The sequence below is a fragment of the Ranitomeya variabilis genome, chromosome 1 (assembly GCF_051348905.1).
Source record: "Ranitomeya variabilis isolate aRanVar5 chromosome 1, aRanVar5.hap1, whole genome shotgun sequence".
In the NCBI taxonomy this organism is placed as follows: Eukaryota; Metazoa; Chordata; class Amphibia; order Anura; family Dendrobatidae; genus Ranitomeya; species Ranitomeya variabilis.
In genome coordinates, this window is record NC_135232.1 from 638,134,631 (window position 1) to 638,157,335 (window position 22,705).

Sequence of the window (22,705 nt, forward strand, 5' to 3'; positions counted from 1 at the left end):
AAGATCGGTTGGATTTTTAATAGAGGCGCCCTCCGAGGAGGATAAAACAGATTTCATAGCCAGGCGCGATACCGGAGGATCTGCTGGGGGAGATTGTGACCAATCTTTTCTTAGATCCTGGGCTAAGGTATATTTGGACTCCATGGGCTTCTGCCCTGTGAATCGTTTATCTGGACGGATCCTGTGAGATTCAACAATTTCCTTAAACTGGGGATGAGTGGCGAACACTGTGAGCTCGTTTGGTCCTCTTAAAGGACAGGGCACGATCCGTTTTAGATAAGGGTTCCTCCTCAAGTCTCAAAGCCTTATTCACTGACTCAATTACAGAGTCTAATATGTCCGGCTATGCACCTGGCTCCAGGAGAGGTAGATGGAGGGCTACTCGATGTGGTCGCCTGCTATGGAGGGGGGAGATTGGAACGCGAAGGAACCGTCGCCCGTAATATGAGCTCAGGGCTGGCATCCAACGATGCAGGAAAGGATACGGGAGGGACGCTCCACGTACTTGCCTGTTGATGGTTCGGGGGAGATCGGAACCTAGAAAGGATCCGTCGCCCCCATTCGCTCCGTTAAGGAAAAATAGAATAAAAAGTAAAAAGCTAAAATAAAAACGGTGGGGTCTGAAACAGACCCAAGTGCCTCCTACAGACACTAAGCAAGAACTGGTTCACAGAGCCAGCAGGAGGGTGTATACTGCAGGGGAGGAGCTATTCTTTCTGTGTTTACTTTGTGTCCTCCAAGTGGCAGCAGCATAACACCCATGGTCCTGTGTCCCCAATGAGGCGTAGGAGAAATAAAGGACTACTGAGGGGAGGAGCGGGAATAAAGACTAGTAATTTCTGACCTAGTGACAGGTCCTCTGTATGACTAGATATCCTGCTCAAAAAGGAAACACAAAGAATGAAGAAGGGCAAGTTTGGTTAAGTTTCTGTTCACACATGTATGATTTCCCTGTTAGATCTCAAAGTCTTTTGAAAGTTAAAATGTAATATTGGTTTAAATTTAAAAAAAAAAAATTAACCACAGAAACTGAATGATTTTACTCATGGATTCAACAAAAGTATAAACCTTGCAGCCAGTGTGAACAGGACCTAAAAAACATTATGCAGGGTTTCATCTCAATCTAATCGCTCACATTCATTATTAGACACAATTTTAATCCTAACATTGTGCTCCCCCCAGGCTGCTCCCAATGGATTGTGTGCTTACAGGGAATAGTCACACTAATGTGATAAATAAGGTATATTGATTTAATACACTTTATGCATGGTGAATGTTTTTCCAAAAGCTAAATCACTGCATCCACACTGGGACTACAGAATCCCCCACCACACCAGTGACGAAGGATGGTGTGGGCCAAATGCAATGCAAACAATGCATGGGAAGAATGTTCTGCACACTGTTATGCAAACTATTTCGCCTTAAACAGACTGGAAAGTTCCTGCTTAAAGACTCAAGAAACATGTTACTGAGCCCCACTTATTAATGGGAACAGCGGGCACACGAGAATTTAATGCATTTTTATTCCTTTACAAGGTGGTAATGACAAAGCTGGCCTAGCCTAGGAAAAAATGACAATTTTCAAATGTATACTATTTTATTCAAAACGATCTCTTTTTATTTCAAACAGTATATTTAACACGTTTAAACATTTTTTATCTTGTTCTGCAAATCATGACTCCACAACAAAAAATTACCATCTCATTTGTTGTCAATTTTCATCCTTTTAATTATTTATTTTCTTGTTTGTTTCACAAAGAAACAATCAGATGTGGCCCATCAGATTGTCAAACTCAAAGTTGATCTCAAAGTTTCTGCAGGGCAATGCTTATGGGCAGGTGCATTATCCTGACAAAACAAGACACCTTTGCAAGTTCTTGCTGACTATCCCATCTTCCCCTGACATGATAACGTCTCTTAATCGCAATGTCATAATTCTCCAAAGAAGGACAGGGCTCCTACATTTGACGATTTGCAGCTATTCCAGCCTCAGTGGACTGAAATGGAGCAGCGGCTAGATTGGACGCGGCGATACCATACCTGTATTTTATTATATTAATTTTTAATGGGGGAAAAGGTGGGCAAATCAACTTGTGGGGGAGGTTTCATATTTTTCAAAACTGGAGCCCGCTCCATACACCTGCGACAAATGTCGGTATGGGGTTAAACACCATTCATCGTTCAATATACATATGAGCTCTTTACTGTGTGGGTTGATACGATCACAGCATCACAAATTTTATTTTTATTCATTTTATTTTGTAAGTTTTGCTAATTTTGCAAAGGAAAAGTTTTATTATTATTTTGTAACAAAAACAAAATCTTCATTTGTCACCATATTTTACAGGTCTGTAGATAGAGTTATAGGAAGGCTTGTTTTTTACAGAACAATTTGTGGTTTTTCACTCGTGCAACTTTTTGATCACTATTCAATTTTTGGGCGGTAATAGGCATGCACATAACACTAAACCTGGAATGGTATTTAAATGTTAATCTTTTAGAGTTTAATTGACAGGCTAATGTTATTCCGTTAGTTGATACGATTACAGTGATACCCAACTTGCACCTTATTATATTTTAATACATTTTCACATGCAAAATCACTTACAGAAAAATCACTTATGGTATTTTGGTCGCCGCATTATAGGAGGAGTCCTAACTTTTTCAGTCTACTGAACTGCACGAGGGCTTGTTTTTGCTTAATGAGGTGTACGTTTTAGTCATACTATTTTGGAATAAATATGACTCTCTGATGGCTTTTGCAGGGAGCTGTTTAACAATTTTTTTCCATTAGGTTTACGTTTTTTCTAACACTAAAACCATGTTTCTTTTATAGTACTTGCTAGTGATATTACATAGTAAAACCTATGTTGCACAGTGCATTATCTAACTTGTCAGTGTTGGAGTTAGACGGCCATCAGGCCCAGACCGGGCAATCTCTTCCTTTTTTAGCCTTTGTCAAACTCCTCACGTGCCGCTGTCACTCTTGACAGAGAGGTTTAAGTGATGGGATCAGCACGGCCCTGTCCGACCGTACACAGCAGGAGCTACGCACGGGCACTATCCTTTACCATTTTATCAGTAACTGTAACCCCGAAATCATATGCAATCGGGATATACAATTATGTCCATGAAAAGGGTTAAGTTGTGAATTCAATAAAACGTGTTACAAAAAGAAAAACCTTAACCCTGATAAAAAGGTACAGCTTGGCAACTAATCAGCCTTTGCATTCTGCAGCCAATGACCTATAAAACAGATTATACTCAGTTTGTGTAGCAATGACTACATGCACAAGAATCCATGACACAAGCAGCTTGGTCAAATCTAAAAGTTCAAGTCAAAATTCTTGCTGGCCAGTTCTATTGGTTTTTCCATGTAAAGCCCCAGTGTCTAGATAAAAAGAATACGTACACTTACCCCACTCAGTCCCGTCTCCTGAACTTCTGGCCTCTCCGGCTCCTTCGCCATCTTCTGCAGTCACAAGAAAATCAAACTCTTTCAATGCTTCCTCTGTGTCATCAGCAAGTTCCGCCGCTAAACCTTCATTTCCAATCTGTTTAAGAAGAAGTTTGAGATGAGAAGTTTTTGCACAATCTATTCATTGTCAAGAAGAACAAGCCTGTGAGCTGAAGCATTAGGTAATGGCTGATGTCTGACAAGGGGGCACTATTCTCCCATCCTCTATACTGCAAGCCTTTGGCATCAAGGCAGCAATACAACGCACATATGCCTGCAGTCCCAATGTTCACGAGTGGCCGCGGGAATCAAATTCCCAGGCGGCAGTGGAGGGCGGATCAGGAAACTCAGTCACGCCTTAAGTGGGGGCACTATGGTGAGATTGGACAAGTGAGCCTCTTGGACTAGTCCTATTCACAAGAGTACGTGAAGAATGATCTTCAACAAGGTGACAATCGCGACATACTGTGAACTTGCTCCACTCAAAGCACTTGCCTGTAATCACCATTATAAGATAAATGCAGCCATATAGTTCGTTTACAAGTGCCGATCCTGCTGTCAAGGTCCCTTTAAAAAGGGATAAGATGTGCTCTTCAGCTGGATAAGCACTTTCTGCCTACATGGTCATTTTGGTTGTACAGTAGGCATTCATATTCTACCATAACTTACTTTATGTTTTTTGTTTAACCGTTGTTTGTCATTGCCATCTGTGACCTCTTCTATAAGGTCCCCTTCATCTTCTTCATCACTGTCATCTGCGCTTTCTAAGAAATTAAAAGTTTCGAGTACATCACCTGAGTTCCTACAAAGAGAGTTCACAAATCAATACATAGATTATTACACCCTCCTGTTCATCATTTGTGCAAATTCGTTGTGTAATGTTTCAGGTTCAAGGAGAAGTTCCACCCTTTGCCTTCTGGACTTATAGAACCTTAATTTTATATATGATCGGAATTGTGGCGACCTGGAAATCGTGTTGACAAGTCATTTTTAAGAAATATAATAAAAATAAAATCCAAAAACCAATTGTGGAATTGCATGTTTTTCCCATTTGCACTGCACTTGGAATTTTTTAAGATTGTTTTTCAGGACATTGATTAGTAAAACGAACGATGCAATGCAAAAACAAGACTTCATATGGCTGTGTCAACAAAGAAATTAAAAAAATTAGGGCTCTTGATAAAAATTATGCAAAAAAAAAAATTGCCAGACATCTTTAATCCCTTTTCTGCCACAATTATCATTTTTGCATTTTCCCCTCCCCTTCTTCCAAGAGCCAAAACTCTTATATTAACCCCTTCATGACCCAGCCTATTTTGACCTTAAGGACCTGGCCATTTTTTGCAATTCTGACCAGTGTCCCTTTAACGGATCCTAGCGATTCTGAGATTGTTATTTCGTGACATATTGGGCTTCTTGTTAGTAGTAAATTTAGGTCGATAATTTTTGCATTCATTTGTGGAAAAAAATCGGAAATTTTGAAATTTTTTTGAAAATTTCGCAATTTTCAATTTTTAAATTTTTATTCTGTTAAACCAGAGAGTTATGTGGAACAAAATAGTTAATAAATAACGTTTCCCACATGTCTACTTTACATCAGCACAATTTTGGAAACAAAATATTTTTTTTGCTAGGAAGTTATAAGGGTTAAAATTTGACCAGTGACTTCTAATTTTTACAACAAAATTTACAAAACCATTTTTTTTTTAGGGACGACCTAACATTTGAAGTTAGTTTGAGGGGTCTATATGGCTGAAAATACCCAAAAGTGACACCATTCTAAAAACTTGCACCCCTCAAGGTGCTCAAAACCACATACAAGTAGTTTATTAACCCTTCAGGTGCTTCACAGCAGCAGAAGCAACATGGTAGGAAAAAATGAACATTTCACTTTTTAGTCACAAAAATGATCTTTCAGCAACAATTTATTTTATTTTCTCAAGGGTAAAAGGAGAAGCTGGACCCTGAAAGTTATTGTACAATTTGTCCTGAGTACACCGATACCCCATATGTGGGGGGAACCACTGTTTGGGCGCACGACAGGGCTCGGAAGGGGAGGAGCCCAATTGACTTTTTGAATGAAAAATTGGCTCCAATCTTTAGAGGACACCATGTCGCGTTTGGAGAGCCCGTGTGCCTAAATATTGGAGCTCCTACACAAGTGACCCCATTTTGGAAACTATACCCCCCAAGGAACCTATCTAGATGCATAGTGAGTATTTTGAACCCCCAAGTGCTTCACAAATTGATCCGTAAAAATTAAAAAGTACTTTTTTTTTTTTTCCACAAAAAGTTTATTTTAGCCTCAATTTTTCATTTTCACATGGGCAACAGGATAAAATGGATCCTAAAATTTGTTGGGCAATTTCTCCTGAGTACACCGATACCTCATATGTGGTCACAAACCACTGTTTGGGCACACGGCAGGGCTCGGAAGGAAAGGAGTGCCATTTGACTTTTTGAATGAAAAATTAGCTCCAGTCATTAGCGGACACCATGTCGCGTTTGGAGAGCCCCTGTGTGCTTAAACATTGGAGCCCCCCCCCCCCCCAAGTGACCCTATTTTGGAAACTAGACCTCCCAAGGAACTTATCTAGATGTGTGGTGAGCACTTTGAACCCCCAAGTGCTTCACAGAAGTTTATAACGCAGAGCCGTGCAAATAAAAAATAATTTTTTTCCCACAAAAATAAGTTTTTAGCCCCCATTTTGTTGTTTTCCCAAGGGTAACAGGAGAAATTAGACCCCCACTGTTGTTGTGCAATTTTTCCTGAGTACGTTTATGCCCCATATGTTTGGGTAAACCACTGTTTGGGCGCACGTCGGGGCTTGGAAGGGAGGGAGCACCATTTGACTTTTTGAACGCAAGATTGGCTGGAATCAATTGTGGCGCCATGTCGCGTTTGGAGACCCCTGATGTGCCTACACAGTGGAAACCCCTCAAATCTAACTCCAACCCTAACCCCAACACACCCCTACCCTAACCCCAACACACCCCTAACCCTAATCCCAACCCTAACCCCAACACACCCCTAACCCTAATCCCTACCCTAACCCTAATCACAAGCCTAACCCCAACACACCCCTAACCATAATCTTAACCCTATTTCCAACCCTAACCCTAATTCCAACCCTAACCAAATCCAACCCTAACCCTAAGGCTATGTGCCCACGCTGCGGATTCGTGTCAGGATTTTTCCGCAGTTTTTCAAAAATCCGCAGGTAAAACGCAATGCGTTTTACCTGCGGATTTACTGTGGATTTCCAGTGTTTTTTGTGCGGATTTCACCTGCGGATTCATATTGAGGAACAGGTGTAAAACACTGCGGAATCCACGCAAAGAATTGACATGCTGCGGAAAATACAATGCAGCATTTCAGCACGGTATTTTCCACACCATGGGCACAGCGGATTTGGTTTTCCATATGTTTACATGGTACTGTAAACGTGATGGAAAACTGCTACAAATCCGCAGAGCGGCCAATCTGCTGCGGATCCGCAGGCAAATCCGCACCGTGTGCACATAGCCTAATTCTAACCCTAGTTCTAACCCTAACCCTAGTGCTAACCCTAACCCTAGTGCTAACCCTAACCCTTGTTCCAACCCTAACCCTTGTTCCAACCCTAACCCTTGTTCCAACCCTAACCCTTGTTCCAACCCTAACCCTTGTTCCAACCCTAACCCTTGTTCCAACCCTAACTCTTGTCCCAACCCTAACCCTTGTCCCAACCCTAACCCTTGTCCCAACCCTAACCCTTGTCCCAACCCTAACCCTTGTCCCAACCCTAACTCTTGTCCCAACCCTAACCCTTGTCCCAACCCTAACCCTTGTCCCAACCCTAACCCTTGTCCCAACCCTAACCCTTGTCCCAACCCTAACCCTTGTCCCAACCCTAACCCTTGTCCCAACCCTAACCCTTGTCCCAACCCTAACCCTTGTCCCAACCCTAACCCTTATTCCAACCCTAACCCTTATTCCAACCTTAACCCTTGTCCCAACCCTAACCCTAGTGGAAAAATAAAAGTAAATATATTTTGTTTATTTTATTATTGTCCCTACCTATGGGGATGATAAAGGGGGGGTTATTTATAATTTTTTTATTTTGATCACCACGGGGGGGTGAGATTGGACTGCAGGGGGAGCGGACAGGACGACGGAGGGGAACGGAGCACAGGACAGGACGGAGGACGGGGGCGGTGGATGATCGCGGTCTCCAGCCATGGCCAATAATATTGCAGCATCGGCCATGGCTGGATTGTAATAGTTCACCAATTTTCATTGGTGAAATATTACGATTACTCTGATTGAAAGTGAAACTTCACTTTCAACAGCCAATCAGAGATCGTAGAAATGGGGGTGGCGAAGCCACCCCCCCTGGGCTGAAGTACCACTCCCCCTGTCCCTGCAGGTCGGGTGAAATTACAGTTAACCCTTTCACCCGACCTGCAGGGTCGCGATCATTCTGTGACACAGCATATGCGTCACAGGTCGGATTGGCACCGACTTTCATGACGCATACGCTGTGTCAAAGGTCGGGAAGGGGTTAACTTCAAAGGATATGATAATGTGTGAAAACTCGAAAGCGCTGCGGAGTATGTTAGCGCTATATAAAAATAAAGATTATTATGATGCAAACCCAGGTGAATTTATTTACAGTCTGTGGATCAACAGCTAGTGCAAAACGTTTCGGTCTGCATGGACCTTCATCAGATAAATGCTGTGTTGATGAAGTGGAAGATGAGTAGTCAATACTCATAGGGGATGACACTTTAAATGGACTGAAGGTGGGAAGAGGTACGTCTGTGCTGGGGGGTATGGTGGCTGAAAGCTATTGTCAGGAAGCGCTTCAGCCACCATGCCCCAGCACAGACATACCTCTTCCCACCTTTAGTCCATTTAAAGTGTCATCCCCTATGAGCAACCAAAACATTATTCAATAGATGTTGATACACAGATTGTAAATACATTTACCTTTTTTGCAACATACCCTTATGAGTGCAAAGTTTCATTACTACTACTGTTACGGAATGGAACCCTACTCAGGCACCTCATCTATCCCCTCTGGAGTTATCGTTTGTGATTTTTCTTCTTTCTTATTATTACTTCCACATAGTCATATGATGGCTTGTTTCTTGCAAGATGAGTTGCAGTTTTGAATGAGTTCATATTTGCATTTAATGTATTGAAAAAAATGGGAAAAAAGATGGGATGAAACGGTGTATAAAAGTGTGCGTGTGTATGTATATGTAAAAGACCTCCTTCACACAAACGTATAAAAGACGTAAGTGAAAAACTGGTATAGGTGACATTCGCGTTCTGTAAGTGTTTTTCCTTGGGCCCATAGACGTGCATTGGCCTTTGTCATCTGTGCTGCTGGAAAAATAAGGGACATATCCATCGCCACGCGCATGAAGGTGTGTGTGAATAAGAGTTATGCATATAAAAATATACCGTATATACTCGAGTATAAGCCGAGATTTTCAGCCCATTTTTAAAGGCTGAAAGTGCCCCCCCCTCGGCTTTTACTGGAGTCATTGTCCGAGGGTGTCGGCGGGGGAGGGGGAGCGGCGGCTGTGACATACTCATCTGCTCCTGGCGAGGTCCCTGCATCTCCTGTCGCTGACCGCTTCTTCCAGCGTTGAGCGGTCACATGGTACCGCTCATTACAGTAATGAATATGGACCCGACTCCACTCCCATAGGGGTGGAGCCGCATATTCATTACTGTAATGAGCGGTAGCGGTGACCGCTCAACGCTGGAAGAAGCTGTCAGAGCCCGGAGATGCAATGCGTGATATTCACCTGTCCTTGTTCCGGGCGCCGCTCCGTCTTCCGCGTCCTCTGCAGTGACGCTCAGGTCAGAGGGCGCGATGACATGGTTAGTCCGCGCCCTCTGCCTGAATGTTAGTACAGAGGACGCGGAAGACACGGCGGTGCCGGAACGAGGACAGGTGAATATTGCAAGTGCCGGGGGCCTGAGCGACGAGAATGTCCTTTTTTTTTTTTTTAAATCGCAGCAACAGCATATGGGGCAAATACCTCTATGGAGCATCTTATGGGGCTATATTCAACGTTTGTGCAGCATTATATGGGGCAAATATCTCTGGAGCATCTTATGGGGCCATAATCAGCATTATATTGGGCAAATGTCTCTATGGAACATCTTATGGGGCTATATTCAACGTTTGTGCAGCATTATATGGGGCAAATATCTCTGGAGCATCTTATGGGGCCGTAATCAGCATTATATTGGGCAAATGTCTCTATGGAACATCTTATGGGGCCATAATCAACGTGTGTGCAGCATTATATGGGGGCAAATATCTTTATGGAGCATCTTATGGGGCCATAATCAACATTTGTGCAGCATTATATGGGGGCAAATATCTCTATGGAGCATCTTATGGGGCCCTTATTAACCTTTATGCAGTACTGTACGGGGCAAATGTGTCTCTGGAGCATCTTATGGGGCCCATCATGAACTGTATGGAGCATCTTATGGGGCCCATCATGAACTGTATGGAGCATCTTATGGGGCCAATCATGAACTGCATGGAGCATTATATGGGGCTCCTGATTCAATATGGATATTCAAAAACACTTAACCTACTGATCTCAATTTTACTTTTATTGGTACCCATTTTTATTTTTTAAATTTACCGGTAGCTGCTGCATTTTCCACCCTAGACTTATACTCGAGTCATTAAGTTATCCCAGTTTTTTGTGGCAAAATTAGGGGGGTCGGCTTATACTCAGGTTGGCTTATACTCGAGTATATACGGTATATCTAAAAAAAAAAAGTTATGTTCAAAAATATATATAAAAAAGTTTATATATACACACACACACACACACACACACACACACACACACACACACACACACACACACACACATTACAGGTCCTTCTCAAAAAATTAGCATATAGTGTTAAATTTCATTATTTACCATAATGTAATGATTACAATTAAACTTTCATATATTATAGATTCATTATCCACCAACTGAAATTTGTCAGGTCTTTTATTGTTTTAATACTGATGATTTTGGCATACAACTCCTGATAACCCAAAAAACCTGTCTCAATAAATTAGCATATTTTACCCGTCCAATCAAATAAAAGTGTTTTTTAATAACAAACCAAAAAACCAACAAATAATAATGTTCAGTTATGCACTCAATACTTGGTCGGGAATCCTTTGGCAGAAATGACTGCTTCAATGCGGCGTGGCATGGAGGCAATCAGCCTGTGACACTGCTGAGATGTTATGGAGGCCCAGGATGCTTCAATAGCGGCCTTAAGCTCATCCAGAGTGTTGGGTCTTGCGTCTCTCAACTTTCTCTTCACAATATCCCACAGATTCTCTATGGGGTTCAGGTCAGGAGAGTTGGCAGGCCAATTGAGCACAGTAATACCATGGACAGTAAACCATTTACCAGTGGTTTTGGCACTGTGAGCAGGTGCCAGGTCGTGCTGAAAAATGAAATCTTCATCTCCATAAAGCATTTCAGCCGATGGAAGCATGAAGTGCTCCAAAATCTCCTGATAGCTAGCTGCATTGACCCTGCCCTTGATGAAACACAGTGGACCAACACCAGCAGCTGACATGGCACCCCACACCATCACTGACTGTGGGTACTTGGACACTGGACTTCAGGCATTTTGGCATTTCCTTCTACCCAGCCTTCCTCCAGACTCTGGCACCTTGATTTCCGAATGACATGCAAAATTTGCTTTCATCAGAAAAAAGTACTTGGGACCACTTAGCAACAGTCCAGTGCTGCTTCTCTGTAGCCCAGGTCAGGCGCTTCTGCCGCTGTTTATGGTTCAAAAGTGGCTTTACCTGGGGAATGCGGCACCTGTAGCCCATTTCCTGCACACGCCTGTGCACGGTGGCTCTGGATGTTTCCACACAAGACTCAGTCCACTGCTTCCTCAGGTTCCCCAAGGTCTGGAATCGGTCCTTCTCCACAATCTTCCTCAGGGTCCGGTCACCTCTTCTCGTTGTACAGCGTTTTCTGCCACATTGTTTCCTTCCAACAGACTTACCATTGAGGTGCCTTGATACAGCACTCTGGGAACAGCCTATTTGTTGAGAAATTTCTTTCTGGGTCTTACCCTCTTGCTTGAGGGTGTCAATAATGGCCTTCTTGACATCTGTCAGGTCGCTAGTCTTACCCATGATGGGGGTTTTGAGTAATGAACCAGGCAGGGAGTTTTTAAAAGCCTCAGGTATCTTTTGCATGTGTTTAGAGTTAATTAGTTGATTCAGAAGATTAGGGTAATAGGTCGTTTAGAGAACCTTTTCTTGATATGCTAATTTATTGAGACAGGTTTTTTGGGTTATCAGGAGTTGTATGCCAAAATCATCAGTATTAAAACAATAAAAGACCTGACAAATTTCAGTTGGTGGATAATGAATCTATAATATATGAAAGTTTAATTGTAATCATTACATTATGGTAAATAATGAAATTTAACACTATATGCTAATTTTTTGAGAAGGACCTGTATAATCTATCTATCTATATATATATATCTCTATCTCTAAATATATATACATACACTGCTCCAAAACATAAAGGGAACACTAAAATCCCACATCCTAGATATCACTGAATGAAATATTCCAGTTGTAAATCTTTACTCATTACATAGTGGAATGTGTTGAGAACAATAAGACCTAAAAATGATCTAAGTAAATCACAACTAATATCCCACGGAGGTCTGGAGTTGGAATGATGCTCATAATCTAAGTGGAAAATGAAGTTACAGGCTGATCCAACTTCAGTAGAAATGCCTCAAGACAAGGATGATGCTCAGTAGTGTGTGTGGCCTCCACGTGCCTGTATGACCTCCCTACAACGCCTGGGCATGCTCCTGATGAGGCAGCAAATGGTCTCCTGAGGGATCTCCTCCCAGACCTGGACTAAAGCATCCGCCAACTCCTGGACAGTCTGTGGTGCAACATGACGTTGGTGGATGGTGCGAGACATGATGTCCCAGATGTGTTCAATTGGATTCAGGTCTGGGGAACGGGCGGGCCAGTCCATAGCTTCAATGCCTTCATCTTGCATGAACTGCTGACACACTCCAGCCACATGAGGTCTGGCATTGTCCTGCATTAGGAGGAACCCAGGGCCAACCGCACCAGCATATAGTCTCACAAGGGGTCTGAGGATCTCATCTCGGTACCTAATGGCAGTCAGGCTACCTCTGGCTAGCACATGGAGGGGCTGTGCGGCCCTCCAAAGAAATGCCACCCCACACCATTACTGACCCACTGACAAACCGGTCATGCTGAAGGATGTTGCAGGCAGCAGATCGCTCACCACGGCATCTCCAAACTCTGTCACGTCTGTCACAGTGTGAGCCTGCTTTCATCTGTGAAGAGCACAGGGCGCCAGTGGCGAATATGCCAATCCTGGTGTTCTGTGGCAAATGCCAAGCATCCTGTAAGGTGGTGGGCTGTGAGCACAACCCCCAGCTATGGTCGTTGGGCACTCAGACGATCCTCATGGAGTCTGTTTCTAACCGCTTGTGCAGACATGCACATTTGTAGCCTGCTGGAGGTCATTTTGCAGAGCTCTGGCAGTGCTCCTCCAGTTCCTTCTTGCACAAAGGCTGTGGTAGCAGTCCTGCTTGCTGGGTTGTTGCCCTCCTATGGCTCCCTCCACGTCTCCTGGTAGCACCTCCTGCCTCTGGACACTATTGCTGTCAGACAAAGCAAACCTTCTTGTCACAGCTCGCATTGATGTGCTATCCTGGATGAGCTGCACTACCTGAGCAACTTGTGTGGGTTGTAGAGTCCGTCTCATGCTACCACGAGTGTGAAAGCACAACCAACATTCAAAAGTGACCAAAACATCAGCCAGTTAGTGCATTGGCAATAAGATGTGGTCTGTGGTCCCCACCTGCAGAAACACTCCTTTATTGAGTGTGTCTTGATAATTGCCAATAATTTCCATCTGTTGTCTATTCCATTTGCACAACAGCATGTGAAATGGATTTTTAGTGTTGCTTCCTAAGTGGACAGTTTGATTTCACAGAAGTTTTATTTACTTGGAGTTATATTCTGTTGTTTAAGCTCACCCTTTATTTTTTTGAGCAAGAATATATATATATATATATATATATATATATATATATATATATATATATATATATATATATATATATATATATATACACACACATGCATATATGCAAGTGTGTGCCTTCACAAATATCTACAGCCTTTAGTAACATTCAGTTTGTAATGATTTCTCTACAAAAAAGTGCTTGTATACAGGTATATAAACATAAGAGGGAGGACACACATATATACCTTTTGTTTTCCTGTCCCTTTTGTTTAAGTGCAGCATCTCCGCCATTAAGAATCTGTTCTAGGTTCTTCGGCTCCACTGAACCATTGGGCTCAGAACCTGATAGTCCGAGCAGAGAGCGTACCCTTTGTGACCGGACATCTAGTATTGTATCTGTATAGCCGACCTCTTGAAGATACCTGCACAAGAAGAGCACAGTAAGCTCAACATCAAGAGCTGTCCATTCTCAAACACTTTCCAGTTAGGATCATCTTTTGCGTTTAAAGCACCAATGCAGACCTATGTGTCCCCATAGAAACAGACAGACAAACCCCGTGTAGCCTGATGCTTCAGTCATATCTCAATTCGTCCACTACATCTTCATTACATACATACGAGCGGATTAATAGGTATAGATATGAGGAAGCATGACAGTGGAATCAGACTGCACAGGTGTTTGCTGCCTTTTACCATGGAGAAGCATAGGTCTGCATAGGTGCTGTAGACATAAAACGCTGTAACATTTTTAATAACTACTATCTGAAAAGTTGCTTTAATTTTTTTTTTTAATTGAAGCAGCATGAAATTACACTTTTCCAAGACTTTAGGCAAGGCACAGTGACTGGTCAGTAATTTGGGGTCTTGGGTGCAGAATTTCCATCAATCAATAAAATTATGGGCAGAGGGGCAGCAGCATTGAGCAGAGTGCTGCTCTTATCCACTACTTAAGATGGGCTCAATTGAAAGTCTTTGAAAAATATCACTCAGATGAGAACTGATGTGCGAAGAATCTTGTGAAAGAACAGTTCCACCTCAAGACCATGCCTGATCAATGCACTCTTGCATCTGTAGTCAAAGTCAGGCAGGAAGGTGCAGAGCGCCATTATAGCTGTTCCCCAGCAGCACATGTAGGGGGCTCACAGGCCCCCATGGCTAGTGGCATTCTTGTAAGAAGTTCTTAGCTATTCCATTCAGATGTCGCTTGTGAAAACCCTGGCTTAGTGACAACCACCAGTAGCAGCCATTACAGTAACCATAGGTGTAGAGACAGATTTCCAAGAAAGAAAGGTGAATACTGCACAAAAATGCAGATTTATATACTATTCAGCAGAAAACTCTCCGGAAAGCCAAGTACATAGGGCCTGCATGTGAAACTATGCCTTACCGCACTAGGTTTGTAGACTTTGCTGCAGACCTGATGCAAAACTGGACTTTAGATGGGAATTAAACTCAATTCATCAAACACTGTGATGCTGGAAGCACATTTGGCAGCCTGAAGCCCCCAGGATCTGCCTCCCAACCCATAAAAAACAGTATTATGAGCCGGTAACTAAATCTGCCATATGTCTTTACTTATTTACTTACTGTCTCAACAGCTGTCGGCCTTGTTTCCAGGTCAGCTGACTATTCGGAAGCCCTGGGGGAATCTCGGATTCTTTGGTTTCTTCTGAAAGGCAACAGTAAATAATGATGGATGTCATCAGCAAGATATTACTCCCAAGACCCAGCAAAGGAAGGCTGCAGGTCACATCCACAAATGACAGTCATCGTTAGAAGCATCCCCATAAATACGTTGATCAGAGGACTAAGGCAAAGCAGATTAAATCTCCGGCAGGAGTGCTCCATTCTCCTGCAGCGCCACCATAGGGGGAAGGAAGCATTGCACAGTTTACACAAAAATCCAGTGCGGTCTGTCCTCCAGAGTGCAATGATCCCTTGAAGCTGCTCTCTGTTATACTTAATAGATGAGGGTCTTAAATGAGGATCGCTCTTAGTTTAGAATATTTTTTTACGTGATAACTCAAAATTGATTTTCTAAAATCAGCTGCCTAAAATTATATCTAAATCTATAAAATATACTATCCAAAGCACAGAACAAAATGCCACTGGTTAAAGGGAAACGATCACCAGGTTTTTGCCACGAAAACGGAGAGAAGCATAATATAGTGACAGAAATCCTGATTCCAGCGATGTCTCACTTATTGGGCTGCTTGATGTAGTTTTGATTAGATCAGTGTTTTACCAGCAGGAGATTATCACTGCAGGACTAGATATCTCATGTCTGTAGTCCTCCTGCTGTGTAACCTCGCTCCCTTCACTGATTGGTAGTTTTCTGACTGTGCAGTGTAAAGCTCCGCCCACACCACTGTTCATTTTGTGTAACAGAGCTCAGCATTAGAGAGCTGCTAGTTCTGCAGAAGATAAAACACTGATTTTATCAAAACTGCAGCAAGTAGAAGTGACATTTCTGAAATCAGGGTCTCTGCCACTACAACAAGACACTATCAGATGGTGGGGGAAGAAAAAAAAAAAAAAAAAATCTGGTGACAGATTCTTTTTAACTTCACAGTCTTACTTGATACAGAACAAATTCTGTTAAGAAACAGGCAGGTTCCACCTAGTGGCTGCTCACCTCTAATTTCACAAAAATAAATGTGAGTGCAAATAAAAAATATATATACCGTACAGTTACCGTATATGAAAAAGTTTGGGCACCCCTATTAATCTTAATGTTTTATAAAAATAGTTTTTTTTTGCAACAGCTATTTCAGTTTCATATATCTAATAACTGTTGGACACAGTAATGTTTCTGCCTCGAAATGAGGTTTACTGTACTAACAGAAAATGTGCAATCTGCATTCAAACAAAATTTGACAGGTGCATAAGTATGGGCACCCTTATCATTTTCTTGTTTTAAATACTCCTACCTACTTTTTACTGACTTACTAAAGCACTTTTTTTGGTTTTGTAACCTCATTGAGCTTTGAACTTCATAGCCAGGTGTATTCAATCATGAGAAAAGCTACTTAAAGTGGCCACTTGCAAGTTGTTCTCCTGTTTGAATCTCCTCTGAAGAGTGGCATCATGGGCTCCTCAAAACAACTGTCAAATGATCTGAAAACAAAGATCTACTATATAATTGTCTAAGGGTTACTTCCGTCTGTCTGTCCTCCTGTCTGTCACGGATATTCATTGGTAGCGGCCTCTGTCTGTCATGGAATCCAAGTCGCTGATTGGTCTCGCCAGCTGCCTGTCATGGCTGCCGCGACCAATCAGCGACGGCTACAGTCCAATTAGTCCCTCCCTACTCCCCTGCAGTCAGTGCCCGCTCCATACTCCCCGCAGTCACCGCTCACACAGGGATAATGCCAGCGGTAACGGACCGCATTATGCCACGGGTAACTCACTCCATTACCGCCGCTATTAACCCTATATGACCAAGTTTTTTACTATTGATGCTCCCTATGCAGCGTCAATAGTAAAAAAATCGAATGTTAAAAAAAGTAAAAAAAAATAAAAATTATATACTCACCTTCCGCCGGCAGGTTTCGGTGGCAAGGATGGTTTGCGCGAAGGACCTGCCATGACGTCACGGTCATGTGACCGCGACTTCACAGGCCCTGCGCGAGAAGGACCTGCCATAACGTCACGGTCATGTGACCGTTACGTCATGGCAGGTCCTTCTCGCGCAGGCGCGAAGAAGCTGCGGTACCATGGGACAGGCAGGGACAGCGTCAGGAGCAGGTGAGTATTTCATATTCACCTGTCCGCGTTCCATCCGCCGGGCGCCGCTCCGTCTTCCCGTCCTCTGCAGTGACTGTGCAGGTCAGAGGGCACGATGACGTATTAGTGTGCGCGGCGCCCTCTGCCTGAACAGTCAGTGCGGAGAGATGGGACTCTGAGGAGCAGCGACGAGAGGTGAGTATGTGATTTATTTTTTTTATTGCAGCAGCATTACATGTGGCACAATGCTGTATGGAGCGTCTATGGGGCCATAAAGAACTGCAAGGAGCATTATATGGGGCATCTATGGGGCCATAACTGCATGGAGCATTATATGGGGCATCTATGGGGCCATAAAGAACTGCAAGGAGCATTATATGGGGCATCTATAGGGCCATAACTGCATGGAGAATTATACTACGCGATGGGACATCTATAGGGCCATAACTGCATGGAGCATTATACTACGTGACTGGGCAATATACTACGTGACTGGGCAATATACTACGTGACTGGGCAATATACTACGTGACTGGGCAATATACTACGTGACTGGGCAATATACTACGTGACTCGGCAATATACTACGTGACTCGGCAATATACTACGTGACTCGGCAATATACTACGTGACTCGGCAATATACTACGTGACTCGGCAATATACTACGTGACTCGGCAATATACTACGTGACTCGGCAATATACTACGTGACTCGGCAATATACTACGTGACTCGGCAATATACTACGTGACTCGGCAATATACTACGTGACTCGGCAATATACTACGTGACTCGGCAATATACAGTGGTGTTCAAAAGTCCTGCATAGGATAAATTGAATTTTCAAGTTTTAAACGTTTTCTGTCGAATATCTTCGATGCTAATATGACATTATATATGGTTTTGTTCAGAATACAATTTTGCATTCTCTCCCTGTAATATTTTTAGCTTTTGAAGCAGTTTTGCCTGAAATTATTGCAAAAATATGGGAATTGAAAGCACAACTAAATATTGTACAGCTTCAGATCCAAAATTAGCCAATCACAGATGAGGTTCTTGTGACCAATCATAACCTGGATATGGCAGCCAATCATATTGCATTACATTGCATCATATCTGCTGCTTTGTTTGTTTGTTTTATCTGTTGGTCTATCTAGTGAATCATACTGTAGAGTTTTATGATGGGAGCCTTCAGATTTTTGTCAGTGGAGGATCGTGGGCATTGAAATATTTAAAATGGAGGAAGGAGGAGTGGGAAAAAGTGCTATTTAGTGATGAAAGCACTTTTTGCATTTTAGGAAATGATGGCAAGTCTTATGTGAGAAGGTTCCCACATGAAGAGTACAAGCCAGAGTGTTTGAGCTTCTCTGTGAAACATCCGATGAAAGCAATGGTCTGGGGCTGTATGGCAGCCAATGGTGTTGGAAGGCTTCATATTGTGGAGGGTATGGTTAATGCAAAAAAATGCATAGACATCCTTAATAAAAAAATGCTGCCTTCTGCTCAACACCTGTTTTCAGGGGATTATATCTTCCAGGATAATAATGTTCCTTGTCACAGAGCTAAGACAGTAACGGAAAGGAAAAAAAAGAACAAGGTGGCTACTATTGACTGGCCAGCTCAGTCCCCGGACCTCAATCCAATACAAAATTTGGGGCACAAGGTATCAGAGATATCTAGAAAACAGCCAAGGACCAAGAGTGAGTTGATTGAGGCTCTGATACAGGCCTGGAACCACATCATCACTCGTGAACATCTGAAGAAGCTTGTTCACTCAATGCCACAGAGATGCAAGCTGGTGCTCAAGAGCAAAGGCTGGCCAATAAAGTATTAGAAGCTAAAGATGCACTAAAAAAGCCCTTTCCAGGACTCTGAATTAAATAAAAAATAATAAATCTTAAAAAGTAAAATTTAAGTCTGTGTGAACGTGCATTGGAAGTTAATGAACTTAGAAACCTGTTCACCATTCTACACACTGTACTGGTGTAGGTATGGTTATGCTGTAAAAAAAATTATCAAAAATGCGCATACCATAACAATTTATACACTTGGGACATTCAAAAATGAGTATGGCATACAATGAGGGATTACAAAAACATATATGTTCCACCAGTTTCACTGTAGAGATGCAGACGTATGAAACATATAGTTTTCTTCACGCCTATGCAGGACTTTTGAACACCATTGTACTACGTGACTCGGCAATATACTACGTGACTCGGCAATATACTACGTGGACATGCATATTCTAGAATACCCGATGAGTTAGAATCGGGCCACCATCTAGTTCAACATAGTTGTTCAGGGGAAGGATACAAAAAGCTGTCTAAGAGATTTAACCTGTCAATTTCCACTGTGAGGAACATAGTAAGGAAATGGAAGAACACAGGTACAGTTCTTGTTAAGGCCAGAAGTGGCAGGCCAAGAAAAACATCAGAAAAGCAGAACAACAAGAATGGTGAGATCAGTCAAGGACAATTCTCAGACCACCTCCAGAGAGCTGCAGCATCAACTTGCTGCAGATGGTGTCACTGTGCATCGGTCAACTATACAACGCACTTTGCACAAGGAGAAGCTGTATGGGAGAGTGATGCGAAAGAAGCCGTTTCTGCAAGCACGCCACAAACAGAGTCGGCTGAGGTATGCAAAAGCACATTTGGAGAAGCCAATTTCTTTTTGGAAGAAGGTCCTGTGGACTGATGAAACCAAGATTGAGTTCTTTGGTCATACAAAAAGGCGTTATGCATGGAAGCAAAAAAACACAGCATTCCAAGAAAAACACTTGCTACCCACAGTAAAATTTGGTGGAGGTTCCATCATGCTTCGGGGCTGTGTGGCCAATGCCGGCACCGGGAATCTTGTTAAAAGTTGAGGGCGCATGGATTCCTCTCAGTATCAGCAGATTCTTGACAATAATGTTCATGAATCAGTGACAAAGTTGAAGTTACGCAGGGGATGGATCTTTCAGCAAGACAATGATCCAAAACACCGCTCCAAATCTACTCAGGCATTCATGCAGAGGAACAATTACACTGTTCTGGAATGGCCATCCCAGTCCCCAGACCTGAATATCATTGAACATCTGTGGGATCATTTGAAGAGGGCTGTCCATGCTCGACGACCATCAAACTTAGCTGAACTGGAATTGTTTTGTAAAGAGGAATGGTCAAAAATACCTTCATCCAGGAACTCATTAAAAGCTACAGGAAGCGACTAGAGGCTGTTATTTTTGCAAAAGGAGGATCTACTAAATATTAATGTCACTTTTCTGGTGAGGTGCCCATACTTATGCACCCCTCAAATTTTGTTTGAATGCAGATTGCACATTTTCTGTTAGTACAATAAACCTCATTTCAAGGCAGAAACATTACTGTGTCCAATAGTTATTAGATATATGAAACTGAAATAGCTGTTGTAAAAAAAACAATTTTTATAAAACATTAAGCTCAAGATTAATAGGGGTGCCCAAACTTTTTCATATAACTGTATATACTCAAGTAAAAGCGGAGATTTTCAGCACATTTTTTATGCTGAAAAAGCCCTCCTTGGCTTAGAATCGAATGAGGGTCCCACAAGACTGAAGGGGAGTGGCAGGAGGCAGCTGCTGCGGCTAACACCTGTGTTCGCTGCTAAAGCAAATTGAATATTCACTTCTCTCCACTTCCATGGGCGTAGGGGGCAGTGAATATTAATTTCTCTTTAATAGGGGGCACAGTAGTCAGAGCCACCAGCTTCCTGTACCTGCCGGGCGATCACATGTGCCCACTACTTAAGGGAATAAATATTCACTGCTCTTCACTCCTATGGGCGTGGAGGGCAGCAAATTTTCATTCTCTTTAGTAGCGCGCACACAATCGCCCGGCCACTGTAGAAAGACGGCGGCTGCAACTACTGTGTCCACTATTAAAGAGCAATGAACATTCACTGGCTTCCACACCCATAGTCCCAGTGTGGGGAGCAGTGAGTATTCCGGCAGCCGTCCTCGGCTTGTAAGCAGCGCATGATGTCACTGCCATGCGGTGCTTACAATCATAAATCAGATGCTGGTATCGAAACAAGACGCTGTGAGGGATCACAAGAAGGTAAGTAGGATTTTTTTTGTATTTAATAGGTTTCTGATGGGGGCCCTGCATGCCAGGATAGGGACGAGGGGGCCATACATGCCAGGATAGGGACGAGCAGGCCATGCATGCCAGAACAGGGACGAGGTGGCCATGCATGCCAGCACAGGGACGAGGGGGCCATGCACACCAGGATAGGGACGAGGGGGCCATGCACGCCAGGATAGGGACGATGGGGCCATGCATGCCAGGATAGGGACGAGGGGGCCATGCATGCCAGGATAGGGACGAGGGGGCCATGCATGCCAGGATAGGGACGAGGGGGCCATGCATGCCAGGATAGGGACGAGGGGGCCATGCATGCCAGGATAGGGACGAGGGGGCCATGCATGCCAGGATAGGGACGAGGGGGCCATGCATGCCAGGATAGGGACGAGGGGGCCATGCATGCCAGGATAGGGACGAGGGGGCCATGCATGCCAGGATAGGGACGAGGGGGCCATGCATACCTGGATAGGGACAAGGTGGCCATGCATGCCAGGATAGGCATGAGGAGGCCATTAATACCAGGCTTCTACTCAAGTCAATAAGTTATCCCAGTTTTATTGTGGTAAAATTAGGTACCTCGGCTTAGATTCGGGTCGGCTTATACTCGAGTATCAATGGTATATTAATTATATTATCATCAATGGGAAAGACATGACATACTAAGACATATGCTAAAAAAGTAATTAACTCGCAGATTAGCGTAGTACATTTTACATGACTAAGGCATACTTGTGTAAGCAATTTCAGGAATATGAGGGATGGTCAGCAATATACAGAGGACAGACTGCGATCTGACCAACAGATAAGGCTCTGTTCACACCACTTCTGCTCCAAATACAAGACAAACATCACATTTTGGTTTCTGCATTTGCTCAATGCCTGTCTGGCAGAAACAAAATTGGATGAATGAAATATATTAGAAGAAAAACCTGGTGTGAACATAGCCTTATCTTATAGCAAGGTATACAGATCACATGAGATGACCAAGCATCATCTGCAATAAATGTCCTTTACCCCTATAGCAGTATGCCATGAGACAAAAAAAAGCCCCCCATGCACCGGCGCACTCTGCTCAGCCAAATGTACATGTGTTCTCAATGGGGCGAGGAGAATAAGTCACTTTTCCCCATGGGATAAATCCACCTGCACAAACCTTCTCTCTGAATTCGATATCTGCATGAAGGGGAGAGTCAGGACCACAAAATACATGGTGGAAGATTGGCCATTTTTTCCTTAATCAGCAGGTTTTGGCTGAAGTTACACATTGGCCAATGAGGCTTTGTACACAGTGAACAGACTTAGCCCCTACGTTTTATACTGAGGTGTCTA

General features: G+C 43.1%; 1 protein-coding gene across 10 annotated transcripts in view; it reads right to left on the minus strand.

The window, feature by feature from the left end:
• Positions 1-22,705, minus strand: part of STRN3 (striatin 3) — a 71,437-nt gene that overhangs the window by 23,380 nt on the left and 25,352 nt on the right. For 6 of the 10 annotated variants that reach the window (XM_077260987.1, XM_077260961.1, XM_077260972.1 and 3 more), the window contains exons 4-7: positions 15,128-15,209; positions 13,786-13,962; positions 4,127-4,259; positions 3,413-3,554 (exon numbers count right to left, since the gene is read on the minus strand). In XM_077260987.1, coding sequence (XP_077117102.1) covers positions 3,413-3,554; positions 4,127-4,259; positions 13,786-13,962; positions 15,128-15,209 — 534 coding nt within the window. The remainder of the gene's footprint in view (positions 1-3,412; positions 3,555-4,126; positions 4,260-13,785; positions 13,963-15,127; positions 15,210-22,705) is intronic. The other 4 variants (XM_077260991.1, XM_077260966.1, XM_077260977.1 and 1 more) reach the window with 1 other exon arrangement.